The sequence below is a fragment of the Benincasa hispida genome, chromosome 12, assembly GCF_027475165.1.
Source record: "Benincasa hispida cultivar pf3 chromosome 12, pf3_genome.v1.1, whole genome shotgun sequence".
NCBI lineage: Eukaryota > Viridiplantae > Streptophyta > Magnoliopsida > Cucurbitales > Cucurbitaceae > Benincasa > Benincasa hispida.
In genome coordinates this window covers 24,790,196-24,807,188 of record NC_143489.1, presented here as the reverse complement: position 1 = coordinate 24,807,188, position 16,993 = coordinate 24,790,196, and the positions used below count along the sequence as shown (strand labels likewise).

Below are 16,993 nucleotides of genomic sequence, written 5' to 3'. Positions count from 1 at the left end.
ATATATATTTTAATTCAACAAAAATAATTGAGTTTATAACATGAAATACTATATTTGCTAAATTTTTTTCTAATATAATTCGACATTTTAAATTTTCAAATTCTAAATCTGAAATACTGAAAACATAAAAGTGTTGTTCTCAAAATTTGCACTCTTTAATTCATAGAATCTGAAATCAATTTTCGAAAACAGAATCGTGATTGTCCACTAAAAATCGTAAAATAGAAACTGAAATCAATTTGCTGAATTGGGTGAATCTGAAAATGTAAAATAGAAACTGAATTATCTACCAATGAAGCCTTAAATTCTTAGCCAAAATCTAAAAATAAAAACAAGATTTCAAAACTAATTTAGGTCCCATTTGGCAACCATTTTATTTATTTATTTATTTTAAAAATTAAGCTTATGGACACTACTTCCACCTATAAATTTCTTCCTTTATTATCTAATTTTCACCAATGGTTTAAAAGACCAAACCAAATTTTGAGAACTAAAAGAATAGCTTTCAAAATGTTGTTTATATTTTTAGAATTTGACTACGAATTTAACCATTGTATTTAAGAAAGATGCAAATCATTGTAAGAAATGTGGATAAAATAGGCTTAGTTTTCAAAAACAAAAAAAAAAAAAACCAAATGGTCACGAAACAGGGTCTTAGTTTTTAAAAACTTGTTTTTTATTTTAAAAACACTCCTAAAATATAGGGGGGGAAATCAATATGTAAAAGTAGTGTTTATAAGTTTAATTTCGGAAAAAAAATCAAATGATTATGAAATAGAGCCTTCACTTTTTTATTTTTGATTTTTCAAAATTAAGCTTATGAACGCTATTTTCACCTATTAGTTTATCCATTTTGTGCTCTACTTTTATTGGGATGTTTATAAAATCTAAACTAAGTTTTGAAAACTAAAAAAATGTTTTAGATTTTAGAATATGACTAGTTGAATTTTTAAATAATCATATGGTCATTTTTTGTACTACAACAAATACGATAATATGAAAACTTTAGGAATTGAAAATTAGGAACCCAATTGTTGAAACCCTAATATCAAATTCTAAAACTCTCAAGTCAAATGATGTCAATTTAAAGGGAAAAATTAAAGTTGAATAACCTTTTGATCAAGGACCAAGAGATAAGGAGAACTAGTTCCTTACTCTAAGTTTGAACACTCCACAAGCTATATGATCAAACTTACGTAAGTTCTTGGCATTCAAGAATAGCAAAGAATGGTGATGAGGTGCTGTCATCCACTAGAGAATTTTCATTTAAAGAAAACCCTAAAAACTCCTCGTAGAACCTAATGGTCAGGCTTTATATAGCCTCCCAAAACCCTAATGTGACCATTCTAGACTTTATAAACGACAAAATTAGCCTTATTTAACATGTTTAGAAAGGATAAAATTGAAAACAATAAAACTAGATTTAAATTAATAAAGAAAATATTAATAATAACTTGGAGACCTAGGCATTTCATATCATATGAAGATGAGAATAAGTAGTACATTATAATTATTGGTGAGCTAAGCTCATTTTAGCAACAAAAAAAAAAAAAGTAAATAACTATCAACCGAATTCTTGTCAATGAGATTATTTTTTTAAAAAAAATGGTTTTTGAAATCATAAGTAAGAGTCATTTTCCTACTAAAAGTGGTTAATTAAAAATATATATGATAATAGTAAATTTATTCAATACATAATTAGGTGAAGACCTTTTCCCAGTAGGGGAAGGTTTCTTAAAGGGAAGCCTAGGTGTGGCCAAAATGACGAATCAATTGAAAATTTCTTAATCAATAGTTGAGAAAGAAATAAAACTATTCTTCTTAAAAAAAATAAAAGTAAAAATAAAAAAAATAAAAAAATAAAAAAATAAAACTAGGTAAATTATTTACAAATATGGCAAAATATCTATCTGAGATAGACTGCAATAAACATCTATCAGATATTTATTGCGGTTTATTTCGAGATAGATAGTGACATTTTGTTATATTTAAAAATATTTTTAGCAGCTTTATAATTTAAAACAATTGCCTAAAAAGTAATTAAAAAAATAAAACTCCTCTCCTATACAGGAAACTTTACTTTTAACTTTTCTTGAAGACCTAGGCAGAATTTCAAGGAAGTATATTTTTTTTTAAGGAGAATCAAATCTCTGATTTTGAAGTCAATAGTTAAATTTTTATAGTTGAGTTATGTTTATTTTGGTAGCATAAGCTTATTTGTTCACCACGTGGATTATGAAATTGAATTATTCATTTCTTATGGTTGGCTTCTCAAAGTATAATTGAACTCCAACTCGATGTTCTAGACTGACGACCTTGCTTCTATTCTTGTCCTTGTCTTTAGAGTGTTCGTGTCGAAATATGTTAGGTGCAACAAAGTCCCACATTGGTTAGGAAAGAAAATAGTCATGATAAGTGAGGAAAATTATCTCTACGATATTTTAGGGTGGTTCCAAACACAAAACCATAGGAGTTTATGTCCAAAGTAGACAATATCATATCATTGTAAAAATAGGTGGAAATTTCATTGCCTTTATCAATATATCTCTTAGTCTGTTGTGGTTGGTGCTCCATTTGCACAACAATAATAATCTTTTAGGACAACAAAGGTAAAATGTGTACATAAATAATGATGGAGACAAGACAACTTATTCAAAATTTTTAAAACCTTATGTCAACTTTACATTAATGTTAGACCAAAAAATTCATTAATATTCAAATAAAATTATACTTAAGAACACTACTTAATTTATAAACAAATTTTAAGACTAAATCAACATGATGCAAAATATAGGAGCTATATCTATAGCTTGACATTTTTTTGCTTCTAAATTTAAAAGAATAAATTGTTTGCGATTTCTGATAATGCGACAAGAAGATTCTCTACCAACAAACATGAGGTTAAAACAAAGTTTCCAACCAGATTGCTTTCAGTTTGTAACTTTGATGTGAAATTACATCTTTCAAAAGTTTGATATTATAATTAGCTTGGCAAAGGGGTGTTAGAGCGGATTTTTGTGGATTGATTTTTTGTATGCTCGTATATTATTTTATTTATTCTCAATTAAAGTAATTATTTCAAATTTAAACTAAAAAACAAACAAACAAACAAAGCAACCATCTCCCCCGCCAAAGAGAGAGGAAAAACAGACAAACAAATAGAAGCTAAAAAAAGAACCTTTATCAATGATATTGGTATAATATTTACAATTTAAACTGTCTAGATAGGCGAGCCGTCTTCTTTACAATAAGCTCAGCTTGCTTAATTGGTTAAACCATTATATTCTTAGAAAAAAAAAGTCAGATTCAAATATCCACCTTTAATGTAACGCTTTCAATCCACCTTCCGTGTCAGTTCGGGCGCCTACTGCCCAAGTACTTTGGAAAAGCCCAAAACTCAGAAATCACAACTTCATCTGAATCAGTTTCACTATCTGAAGAATAAATCAATTCTGTAGATCCATTTAACACATATTCAACAACCTAAAAGAAGTAGACACATCATGATTAGTTCAACACCAAGAGCCAAAACTATTTCAGTTTGTTTCTTTAGCATTTGGTTGTTTCTTTTGTGGATTTTGGTCAGGTTGTCCATTCTGTTTTTCAAAATACTGGGGGATAAATTATAAAATATACCCTGACCTTTGTTTCAAGAATGGCCTTATTCCTTCAAAATTTGCAATATTACCCTTGACTTTTTTATAAATGTTTCAAACCCACCCTTAGTGAATCTTTCATAATTTTGAATGAAAATTGCAACCTAGAACGGTATGGCAATCAAAATTTCATTCTAGGTCACCACCACATCATTGTAAATCCCAACCAATTTTGATATGAAATTCATAAGGATTTCTACTTCAAGGGGAGTTTTAAACGTTCGCGAAAGGTCATGAATAATATTGTAACTTTGGAATAAATAGGGGTATTTTTTTTTACAACTTAACCAAAAATGGTTTCAGCATCTAGTTTTAATTTTTCTTGAATTGATAGGCCAATTCAGAATCAGTTTAGACAATGAAATGACTCCAATCAACCTACTTACAACCATACATAAAAAAGCATTCTTGAAAAACTTAAAAGCAGCTATAAAATCTTTGTAGATACTTTCGAAGATCATTGAAATGTTTTTCCCCTCTATCATCAGTCTGAAAAGAAGTCAGTTTCATAAAAAGTGACCATTCAAATGAGCAGAAGCCATACTACACTAGTGTTCAGAGAGAGAGAGAGAGAGAGACTAGAGAGAGATTCATGTAACTAGAGTATGATAGTAGAAGAGCGAAAGCTGACCAAAAAGACTGAAAATGAACTTAGGAAAAAGGGATAGAAAAAAGTACCTGGTTGATTGACAGAGGCTTGATTTGTTTATTTTTATTTCTACCATGATCATTGGGACATCTCAAGGTACTAGAGGAAACTATTGTGTCACAGTGTCTGCAGTATCCCCTTCCATTTGTGTTTCTCCTCAAAGAATTAACTATCATTCCAAATGCCATAGTACAAATAATTATTATGAAATTCAAAACCATCTTATGAAAATTTTGTTTTATAAGAAAATGAGTGACAAAACCCAAATAAGTAGAATAATACTGAAAGATAAAAAGATACAGGATTACAATAACTCCCCACTCGAGTATTCTCATTAAGCCTAAACCTAAACCCACGAAACAGTTGTCTACCCTTCTCAGCTCCCACCAACTTTATTTATAATCAACTCCTACTAACAAATTCCTTGGCTATATACTAATATGCCTTTGACACCGTAATAATATTTCTAAAGAAACTACATGGATCGTATTTTTCTTAAATTTAAGTTAATCCCTTAATGGCATGGCAGGGAAACCAACCAAACCATAGATATATACATTGTTCAGAACTTAGAGACCGTCTCAATTCTCACCTATATATGCGCTCTTGAATTCCTCTTTCCAATCAACATGACGTGCGCTAGCAAAGTCATCCACACTGTCTTTATCATTAATGGGTTTACTGTTGTCATCAGAACAACCAAAAAATTTTGTATACTGCAACTGCCACAGATATTCATCATCTGCTGCTACATTCCACGACCTTCACATTGAGTACATAATGACCATTATCTTAAACGGAAGCAATTAGCGTTAGCTATGCTCGTGAATTTAGAATGCTAGTAAACTAAGTTGAATAGTTGAATAGCAGAGCTTTAAGGTAATCGATGTGAATTCAATCATTGAACCATTACATATACCTAAAGAACTAATTACAAGAAGCAAGGCAAAGAAGATTCAAGAGAGATTCACACTACATCTTCAAAAACTAGTAAATTCACAAGAATCGACAAATAATTTTGAGGCCAAATTTTTATATAATGTTAATTCAATGAGTCAAGAAGAGAATGGCATGAAGATGACACGGAAAAAGTCCTATAGTTTAGAAGATGACTCTGTGATAAAAAAAAAAAGTGCAGATTTTGTGAAGAAAATGCTGTCAAGTGTGCATTGCATGGGAAAACATGATATCAAACCTTGTCAAACATGCACATCTACTTTGCCGCCTTCTAGAGGAGATATTTAAGACAATTTGAAAACTTTCTACATTTCTAGTTTTGCATTTTGACTTATAATTTAGTATGCAAGTAAGTTTCAAGTTCCTAGGTGTTATTTTCTACAATTTGCAATTAATTGTATTTGAATGACTTTTGAGCTTCTTAGTCTATCCATGACCATTTGACTTATAAAATGGCTTGTGATGCTCTTGAAAACTCAGATTATCAATATTAAAAAGCTTGTGCTTATTCAATCCTTTGGTGTTGTCTTTTCTTTCAAATCTTGCTTTAGATTTGATGTTTAAATCAATTCATTGGATTAATCTTGATTAAGTTGTCTTACGATCTAAGAGTGACCATCATAGATTCTAAGTTTGATTTAAGTTAGCTTTCTTCGTGAGTGTTTGCAAGAATCCTAGAAAGACCTCTAGCTTTGCATCCAACAAGCATCGCGGGCACTTATCATTTGGTATCAGAGCATTTGGTCATCATTCTTAGTTGACTCTAGAGGTGTTATCTTTACTTTATCTCAATTTATTTTCATTTCAATTTTTCTTCTCCAAAGCAATTGCTTACATCTTGTAATACAAGACATACTACTTGTCTTGAAATCTTTTTTAAATATGCTCTTGGATCATTAAAAAAAAACAGTAGCAAAAAGAGAAAAAAGAAAAAAATCAGCAACAAAAAATAAGAGAAAAAAACAAAGAGCCAAAGCACATGAAAGTTCTTGTCATTAATTTGGAAGGAAAAAAAAATTCCCGATTTGTTTTTGAGTTGTTGATCTTCAGTTTGAGTTACTCTAGTCTTAGTTTGTGAGAGTTGATCATTTTGAATTAGTTTCCATCAAACTTTTTAGTGAGATTGCACAAAAAAATATAAGCCAATTCTTACATCTTTGACCTAGTAACAAAAGCCTATCATTGAGTGATAAATACGAGTGTTCTTGAGTAAAACCGGTGAGAAGTGTGGTGAGGTCCTTTTATTACTAATTTTAAAATATCGCAGGGTGAAGGAGTACCACAAGTACAAGATACTAATATGGCTATTCTTCAAGCCATTCAAGGCATGTTGGAAATGATGAGGGAAGATAGGCAAGAAAGGAGGGCACAACAACAAAGAGAAGAGCAAGCCTTACAAGAAGATGAGGGAGTATTTGATTTGGTTGAACAAGAAAGACAAGTTGGAGGAAGAGGAAACGCAAGAGGAAGAGGAAGAAATAATATACAACCTAGAAGAGGAGAAAGAATCCATGAAGATAGAGATAGTGGGGCCAAACTCAAAATTCCACCATTTTGTGGAACGCCGGATACGGAGGCATACTCGGAATGGGAAAGGAAGATAGAACATGTGTTTGATTGCAACACTTCTAGTGAGAATAAGAAGATGAGACTTGCCATTGCCGAATTCACCAACCATGCCGAAAATTGGTATCAATATCTCAAATCCGATAGAAGGAGGAAAGAGGAGGATCCCATTGAAACTTGGGAAGAACTTAAAGAAGCCATGAGAAAGAGGTATGTTCCAAAACATTATGAAAGAGATTTGAAAACAGAATTGCAAGTTTTGAGGCAGGGAACAAAAAGTGTGGCTGAATAATATCAAGAGATGAAATTTTTTATGGAAAGAGAAAATATTCAAGAAGAAGAAGAAGACATCGTGTCAAGATTCCTTAGAGGTTTAAATTGAGAAATTGCTCATCCCATTGATAGATATCCACAACTTTACTTGGAAGATATGTGTCATTATGCAATCAAAATTGAAAAATAATTGAGAGAGAAAAAGAACATTCCAAGAGGTATAATTCTAAAGCTAATACCTTTTCAAATTCTAATGTTTGGAACAATGATGGTTTTGTGAATAGGAGTGAAGCAAAAGGGAAGTTTGTGGCTCCCAAAAGAGTGGAGTCTGGGAGTACCAATACTAAAAAGAATGAAGCTTCAAAGGAGGTAAGAGAGGAATCTAGTTCTATTCAATGTTGGAAGTGTAAAGAATTTGGACACATGAGCAAAGATTGTGTCAATAAAAAGGTCATGGTCATAAGAAATGAAATTCTTGATTCGGAAGATGAATGTGATGAACAAGATGCCAAACTTGAGGAAGAATTCGAAGCCTGTGATGATGAGTACATTGAAGAAGGTAACTCCATATCCTTAGTTGCAAGAAGAGTACTTAATATGCAGATCAAGGAGGAGAAAATTGAAGATCAAAGGGAGAACTTGTTTCAAACAAGATGCTTGATTGAAGGAACTCCATGTAGCTTGGTGATTGATAGTGGAAGTTGCACAAATTTATTAAGTAGTTTTCTAGTAAAAAGACTCCAACTTACTACTTGTCCACATCCAAAACCATATAAACTTCAATGGTTGACAAACAAAGGAGAATTGAAAGTAAACTCTCAAGTTCTTATTTCTTTTACTTTGGGAAGATATAAAGATGAGGTCCTTTGCGATACAGTACCTATGCATACGGGTGATATGTTATTGGGCCGACCTTGGGAATATGATATAGAAGTCATATATAATGGATTGTTGAACAAGTAAATTTACTTTGAATGGGAAGAAGTTTACTTTGCTTACATTGTCTCCATATGAAGTACAATGTGATCAAGTGAAACTAGAAAAGAAAAGAAAAGAATTTGAGGATGAAGAGAGGAGAGAAGAAAGTAAGTTAAAAGAGAAGAGCGAAAAAAGAGAGAAAAGTGGGGGACAAAAGGTGGGTGAAAATCAAGAGAGAGAAAAGAGTGATTTTGAGGAAAAAAAAGAAAGAATGTGAGTTTGGTTGTGAGAAAGGGGGAAGTAAGAAATATGTTTTCACTCGAAGCACCAAACTTTGTACTTATGTGCAAAGAAATGTGTTTAGTAACTGAACCTAACTCTAATGATGGTTTACTTAGTGCTTTTAAATCTCTCTTGCATGAATTAAATGACATATTTCCACATGAAGATGCACCTACGGGTCTACCTCCTTTAAGAGGGATTGAGCACAAAATTGACTTAATACCTAGGGAAACTCTTCCAAATATGGTGGCGTATAGGACCAATCCAACCGAGGCCAAGGATTCAAAGGCAAGTGGAAGAACTCATGGATAAAGGTTATGTTCGAGAAAGCATGAGTCCTCGTTCGGTTCCGGACATTTTGGTACCTAAGAAAGATGAAACATGGAGGATGTGTGTCGATTGTTGAGCTATCAACAAAATAACGGTAAAGTATCAACATCCTATTCCTAGATTAGATGAAATGCTAGATGAATTACATGGTGCAAATCTATTTTAAAAAATTGATCTTAAAAGTGGTTACCATCAAATTCGAATGCATGTGAGAGATGAGTGGAAAATGGCTTTCAAAACAAAATTTGATCTTTATGAGTGGTTTGTTATGTCACTTGATCTTACTAATGCATCAACTACTTTTATGAGGCTAATGAATCATGTTTTAAGAGAATACATTGGAAAATTTGTTGTTGTATACTTTGATGATATTCTTGTCTACTCTAAAAATTTGAATGAACATATTTTCCATGTCAAGACAATTTTGCTTAAACTTAGAGAGGAAAAGTTTTATGCCAACTTAAAAAAGTGTAGTTTTTATCTAGACCAAGTCAATTTCTTAGGATTGATTGTTGGAAAGAATGGGGTGAAAGTTGATGAAGAAAAGGTTAAGGCTATTCGAGAGTGGCCAACACCCACCAATGCAATCGAGGTGAGATCTTTTCATGGTTTTACTAGTTTTTATAGGAGGTTTATTAAGGATTTCAGTAGCATAGTCTCACCATTGAATGAACTTATTAAAAAGAATGTGAAATTTGAATGGAAAGAAAAGCAAGAAAATGCATTCAATGAATTGAAAGATAAAATGACTAATGTACCTTGTCTTGCTTTACCTAACTTTGATAAATCATTTGAGATTGAATGTGATGCAAGTGGGATAGGGACTGGAGCTGTTTTGATGCAATAAAAGAGGCTAATAATGTTCTTTAGTGAGAAGCTAAATGGAGCACAACTTAGCTACCCAACATATGACAAGGAATTACATGCACTTGTAAGGGCTTTGCAAGTTTGGCAACATTACTTATGGCTAAAAGAGTTTGTCACCCACACGGATCATGAAAGCTTGAACCACCTCAAAAGCCAAACAAAGTTGAACAAGAGGCGTAGCTAAGTGGGTAGAGTTCATTGAGACATTTCCATACGTCATTCATTACAAGAAAGGTAAGGATAATGTGGTGGCTTATGCATTATCAAGAAGGTATACATTGTTTTCTTCCCTTAGTGCAAAAATTTTTGGTTTTAAACACATGATTGATTTGTACAAAGTTGAGAAATCTGAATTTCATGATATGTATATGCAATGTTAAGAAGGGAAAAACGTGCATGATTATATTGTATCTGATGAAATGCTTTTTAGGAAAGGTAAACTTTGTATTCCTAAGTATTCCATTCAAGCGTTGCTTGTGAAGGAGGATTAATGGAGCATTTTAGGAAATTTAAAACATATAGCATGTTGGCTGAATATTTTTATTGGTTGAAAATGAGAAAGGATGTGAATAAAGTGTGCAAACAATGTTTCAAATGTAAGGAAGCTAAGTCTAAGACACAACCACAATGTCTTTACACACCTTTGGATGTTTCTAGTGAACCTTGGGTTGACATTAGCATGGATTTTGTTTTAAGACTACCATAGACTAGGAGACATCATGATAACATTTTTGTGATAGTTTGTGACGCCCAAAGATTTATACATTTTTTTTATTGGAAAAAAGAGCGAGAGAGAGAGAGAGAGTTAATAGTTAATTAAGGAAAAGAGAAGGGGAATTAGGGTTATAAATGAGGGTTGGGGAACCTCGGGTTACGTGCAAAAGAAAAAAAATTCCTTTTTTCTTTTTCTTTTCTTCTTCCTCATTCCAACTGCACGAAGCCCTCTTCACCCAACTACTCCGCCGCCACCTCCTCGCGTCTCGTCCGTCGTCCGCCGCTCGATCGTGGCTCTCCAGCCATGCAAGGTTCCGATCGTTTCAGCCGCACGAAGTTTTGTCCGCTTCCAGCCGCGCCGAGTTTCTTCGATTTTTTTTTCTTCCGTTTCCATTCTGCGTCCGCCAATCGCTGACCGTTTCGGTTCTGCCAAGAACGTGGTTTTTGTGAGATTTAAGTTTTTTGGTTTTTAGTTAATGGGTTCTGAATGGCTACCGATTTTTGGTCTGATTTAAGTTAATTCAGGGTGCGTTGTTGCTCAATTCAGGATTTCAAGACATTTTGTCAGTACTGTCCAGCAGCATCAAGGTTCGCTTGGGCGCCTTTTGGTAAGCTATATTGGTTGTTCTGATTTAAATCTCGTTTTCCCAGTTGGTTTGGTGAAGTTGGTGTTTATTGGATTTTAAAATTTAGTTTTGAAACATTTCAGCTTGGCTTAAGATTGTTTTGGATTCCGTTCTTGGAGCTCAGTGTAGTTCTGGTTACGTCGGCATTCTTTTGGGTGAGTGATTTGGAATTTTGGTGCAATTTGGGGGAATAGGTTGTGTTTATAAGGTTTAACATTAAATTGGTTTATTCAAGGGCAATTCGAGCGTCTGACTCGAGTCAAAGAGTGTTTTGGTTGATAATTGGAGTTTGGTTGCTAACTGTTCGACATAATTTCGAGGTAAGTGGTTTACTGCCGGTATTGCCCTAAGATCTTGATAAGCCTGCTAGTCAGAAGGAAAATTCTTATGTCACTGTATGTATGAGTTAACTGTGCTGAAGTTGGATGTATGTGTAACTGTGATAAAGTTTGATGTCGATTCATGGCCTTGATTGCATGCTTATGTCTGTCTGAGATTTTAATGACTGTTAATTCATGGCCTTGATTGCATGCTTATGTCCATTTAAGATTTTAGTGACTGTTAGTATTGTCATTGGGCTATGCACATCGCATGTTGTGAGCCTTCGAGCCCACACCCTATGCTTATGTATGGTGTCCTTTTGGGACCACCACTTATGTTTATGCCTGTGACCTTTGGTGCCACTACTTATGAAAGCGTGCCTTCGGGTTCGCCCCTTATGCCTATGTCTACGCCTATGATGCCTTTGTGTACGTTGGTCCAATGGAAAGACTAACAGATCACTGAGTGGGCCCAGTACTGGGCTGCTTACTGAGTATACTTTTATACTCACCCTTTTCTTTTCCTATTTTTCAGGTAAGGGTAATGATAGACCGACGCATGACAAGAGAGATCCGTGACCTGGCCATTAGGACAACTTACTACTTCCGCATTTAGTATCATGTTTTGGAGTCGGATTTAGGAGTTAGGCGTTTTAAACTCTCATGCAATATTCATTAATTTTATTGTTTGACTATTTAATTGTTTTTCATTTTAAAGTTGAGTTTAGGGGTACCCCGAACAGTAAATTTTTATTTTATTTTATTTATAGTTTTAGTTTTTTTATTATTTATTTATGTTTTCTTACCTTTGCTCATTTGAGCACTATTAAATAAAATTTCGGCTCTTTTTATTTATTTTTTTAGGAAAAAGAAATGTACGGTTAAGCCTATGCATGCATGAAGTAGCGTCCTAAAAATAAATAGGAAAGTAGGGTCGTTACATAGTTGATGGCACATTTCATTCCATGTAATAAAACAAATGGTGCTACTAATATAGCTAATCTTTTCTTTAGGGAAGTGGTAAGATTGAATAAAATTCCTAAAACAGCTGTTTGTGACAGAAATGCAAAAAATTTAAGTCATTTTTTGAAAATTTTGTGGGGTAAATTGGGAACTAAGCTTTTGTTTTCAACAACTTATCACCCACAAACCGATGGGCAAACTAAGGTGATTAATAAAACATTGGAGGCTTTGCTTAGGTCACTAATTTCTAAAAATCTCAAGTCATGGGAGGATACTCTACCTTTTGTAGAGTTTGCTTACAATGGAGCAATACATAGCACCACTCATTGTTCACCTTTTGAGGTTGTGTATGGCTTTAATCTATTAACTCCTTTAAATTTGTCATCTTTATCACCTAATATGTTTACTAGCGATGTAGTTGTTTCAAGGGCAGAATACATAAAAAAATTGCATAAAGAAGTCAAAGAAATGATTGAAAAAAAGAATCAAAAGCCTGTCCATAGCAAGAACCAAGGGAGAAAGAAAATGATTTTTAAACCTAGTGATTGGGTTTGGGTTCATCTATGAAAGGAAAAGTTTCCAGATCAAAGGATGTCTAAACTTCAACTGGTCCATTTCAAGTGATAGTACGAATCAATGACAATGCCTACAAATTAGATCTTCGAGGCGAGTACAATGTAAGTTTTACTTTCAATGTGCCTGGTTTGACTCCTTTTAATGTAGGGAATGAAGACCTTGATCTGAGGACAAATTTTTTTAAAGAAAGGGGGAATGATGTGAATTCAACCATTGAACCATTGCATGTACCTAAAGGACCAATTACAATAAGCAAGGCAAAGAAGATGAGGCACTCACACTGCATCTTCAAAAACTAACAAATTTACAAGAACCGACAAATAATTTTGAGGCCAAATTTTTATATAATATTAGTTCAATGAGTCAAAAAGAGAATGGCATGAAGATGGCACTGGAAAAGTCCTATAGTTTGGAAGATGACACAGTGGTCAAAAAAAATATACAAATTTTGTGAAGAAAATGTTGTCAAGTGTGCACTGCATGGGAAAATGTGATGTCAAACCTTGTCAAACGTGCACATCTAATTTGCCGCCTTCTAAAGGAGATATTCAAGATAATTTGAAGACTTTCTACATTTCTAGTTTTGTATTTTGACTTATAATTTAGTATGCAGGTAAGTTTCAAGTTCCTAAGTGTTATTTTCTACAATTTGCAATTAATTGTATTTGAATGACTTTTTGAGTTTCTTGGTTTATCTACGGCCATTTGGCCTATAAAATGGCTTGTAATGCTCTTGAAAACTCAGTTTATCAATATTAGAAAGCTTGTGCTTATTCAATCCTTTGGTGTTGTCTTTCCTTTCAAATTTTGTTTTAGATTTGATGTTTAAATCAATTCATTGGATTAGTCTTGATCAAGCTAATTCTAGAGTGAATTGTCGAAGGATCTAAGAGTGACCATCATAGATTCTAAGTTTAATCTAAGTTAGCTTTCTTTGTGAGTGTTTGCAAGGATCCTAGAAAGACCTTTAGTTTTGCATCCAACAAACATCACGGGCGCTTATTAGTAATAACAACCTTTGTAGATAGATAAGAAAATATCATGACAGATAATTACCGGCAGACTAGCCCAGCTGAAACTAAAGATTGAACGTCTAGAAAGCGGAAGATGTGGAGGAGAACGTCTTGAGGGAGTTGAGCAGAACCTAAAAGAATTTGTGAGTTAGCAATCAGATTGAGTCGCAAAACATGAAAAATAAGTTCAATTTAATGTATAAATAGCAAATACCCCAGAAAGAAGGGGGCAAAGAAGTTAAACCATTCTTACAACTAATTCACCTTTTTCTTCCTGATGTGCTTTACTGCGCCTCTTATGAGCAACCATTGCTTTCTTAAATTCTACAATCGCTGAATTTCTCTTTTGCTTAGGCAAAGCAGCTTCAACACCCTGAGCAAGGAGATGTGCAGCCGAAGCAGCAGAGCTCGTCTGCATTCTTTTGTTAAATCAACCACACCTTAATCAGAAAATTTCATATTGATTTCATATTAAACTTCCCATTTTCTAATAAGCATTGAGAGAATGTATACAAATAAGAGAGAGGAAAGATGAAGAAATTCACAGAAAATACAGATAAATGTAGTAGTTAAGCTCAGTTTCAATGCTACAAGATGAAATCGATGGTGTACACAACAACACAAACGAAAAGTTAACTACATTGCATATCCTCTTTGCTCGCCGAAGCAATTAAGGACGAAAATTGGTTTATGATAGACGAATCTATGGTACTCTTCATTTAACGTTGATAGTAATTTAAGAAATGTGTTAATTAAGAAATTCAACCAACTATTCGATAGAATCCTTAAAAGGGAAGCTATTCCATCGATAACGGGACAGATGCTCAGTCTTCTCCACAAAAGAAACTGAAGACTATTGAAGAAGTAGGTAATAAGACAAGCTGGAGCAGAAGATAGCAAAATGACAGATGTGACAAATGAATAAGTAACGTACGAGAATCACCCAAGCACAGACAAAGGATTTAATAACCTATTTCTAATCGATGAAGTGAATAGAACATTTCCCAAATGACCAAATCAAACATTGAAACAATTCATAACATTTCATAATTAGATTCAAATATGAAGAATTAAACCTGACAAACCATACGGGTACTCAGCATATCAATTCCAAATCACTGAATTTCAAACCATAACCAAAGGCGACCCAATTTCCTCTTTTTTTTATATATACCCCAAAAAACAAAGAATCAAACGAATCCATCATTTCATGTAAAAATGAAGAAAAAGAAAAGAAATGGAAGGAAGAAGGGAAAAAACGGAAGACTCACTCAGGAAGGAGATGAAAGGCGGTGATAATATGTTGGTAGATGAGGGATTGGAGATTCTTGGGAAGTTTATTGAAAGCGCCTCTGATTAAGAAGCTTAGCTCCTTACAAGCTAATGGGTAGCTGTAACTCTTCGCCAGAGAGTCTGTTAGGGCAAGATTTTGGTATCTTTCTAATGGATCTGACATTCTGAAACGATATGAACAGCAGAAGCAATGGGATTGGAAAGGGAAATTTGAAGAAGATGAAGCGCAGAGCAGCTGATCGAAGAAGAAAGATTGCTGGATAATTCCAAGTCAGATTTTCTTTTCTTTCCTTTTTTTCTCTTTTTTCTATCCCTCAACTTTGCACGTATTAATTTTCTGCTGTTCAACTTTCAATTTCAACCAAATTTCAAAATTATATATATAATAATAAAATAAAATAATAAAAATGGGTTAAAGTACAAATTTGGTCCCTATAGTTCGAAGAAAGTTAAAATCTAATCCTATGGTTGATAGTTTTATAAGGTTTTTATCCAAACATAGAGACTATTAATGAATGACTAAATTCTAAATGACTTTTAAAACCATGAAAACTAAATTCTAACTTTCTTCAATTCATAGGATCAAATTTACAATTTCACCTAAAACTATTTCTTTAACCCATCCAATAATCATTTTGGTTTTTTTTATTTTAAAAATCAAATAAAATTAAGATACATTTTCGTGGATATAAAAAATGTCAAACTATTTAGATAATTAACAAAAAAAAAAAACATTGATATATACTACTTTTATCAACTCATATTAATGATAGATTTGTATTAGTTTCTACCACTAATAGTATCAATAATAGATTTCTATCAATATCTATCGCTGATAGACACTATTAGACTTCTATCAGTCTCTATCGATAATAGACTTATATAAGTTTCTATCACTGATAAACGTCAATAGAATTCTATCGGCATCTACAGTGATAGACTTATATCAGTTTCTATCACTAATAGACGTCAATAAACTTCTATCAGCATATATGTGATAGACATTAATAACAATGTCTATCACAACTATAATTAAACTTTGCTATTTGTGTAAATATTTTTATTTATTTTTCTATTTTTGAAATTTTCCCTAAAAATAAATAAATGACTAATAAAAAAAATTGTAGGTAAACATAGTGTTAATAACTCAATTTTCAAAATAAAAAATTAAACAATTATCAAACAAATTGTAGTTTTAAATTTTTTCTTCTTCTCATATTAATTAAGACTGAAATGTTAACTTTTGTAAAGAAGTTGGGAGAAAACAAGTTCAGTTTTTCAAAAAAAATAAGACATAAAACTTGTATTGCTCCGAATTCGAGGTTTGATTTCACCACCAATATTAAAAAAATAAAAAATAAATAAAAAAAAATGGAGTCTAGCCTTAGAGTTAAGCATGTTGGAAACCTCCCATTACTAGACTACACATATATAAGTAAAAAATAACATAGAAATTAAAAAGAATGCAGGAAAATAAGAAACAAGAGAATTATGGTAGAAAAACTCCTAATCAAAGAAAAACCACTTCACGAAAATTTATTAAAATCTCTCCTCGACTTCAACTATAAGAACATTCCTTTAAGATATTATATTTCACACAACTAAATTAATATACCAACCTCAAAGTACTTAAGATTATAAATTATAGTCATAAAAGTCTTTTTATGTGGATTGAAGCCAAAATAATAATAATAATAATTAAAAAAAAATGGGATAAAATTCTATAAATCACTTAGAAGTTTAATGTTGTATAAAATTGAACTTCATCAACTAGTCAATCATAACACATAGTCACAAATTATGATTTCTAGCATATGGGTTGGGATGAGTTGGATTGTGATATTTTTTTGGACCAATCCAAAAATTCGAATTGGTCAAGTTGGCAACCCAAACATGGTCTCTAACAACTCAACCCAATCCAACCCTCAAATTTTGGGTTGGATTGTCGGGTTACTATTATTTTGTCTTCTTAATTTAAAATACTTAAATT

General features: G+C 32.6%; 1 protein-coding gene across 1 annotated transcript; it reads right to left on the bottom strand.

Annotated features, from left to right (window-relative positions):
• Positions 1–3,161: 3,161 nt before the first annotated feature.
• Positions 3,162–15,357, bottom strand: LOC120067106 (F-box family protein). Its single transcript, XM_039018521.2, has 6 exons — positions 14,982–15,357; positions 13,975–14,129; positions 13,754–13,841; positions 4,898–5,067; positions 4,335–4,474; positions 3,162–3,483 (listed from the first exon to the last, which is right to left on the bottom strand). Exons 1-6 carry the CDS (start codon positions 15,164–15,166, stop codon positions 3,352–3,354), a joined length of 870 nt encoding a protein of 289 aa, XP_038874449.1. The 5' UTR covers positions 15,167–15,357; the 3' UTR covers positions 3,162–3,351.
• Positions 15,358–16,993: the final 1,636 nt, after the last annotated feature.

What these genes read in the sequence shown, in the direction of transcription:
- LOC120067106 (XM_039018521.2), bottom strand. Translation starts at nt 15,166, where the DNA reads ATGTCAGATCCATTAGAAAGATACCAAAATCTTGCCCTAACAGACTCT. An exon ending in GCCTTTCATCTCCTTCCTGA is followed by an intron (nt 14,130 to 14,981) that starts GTGAGTCTTCCG and finishes ATTTAACAAAAG; the next exon opens with AATGCAGACGAGCTCTGCTG. An exon ending in AGCCTCTGTCAATCAACCAG is followed by an intron (nt 3,484 to 4,334) that starts GTACTTTTTTCT and finishes TACTTCTTTTAG; the next exon opens with GTTGTTGAATATGTGTTAAA.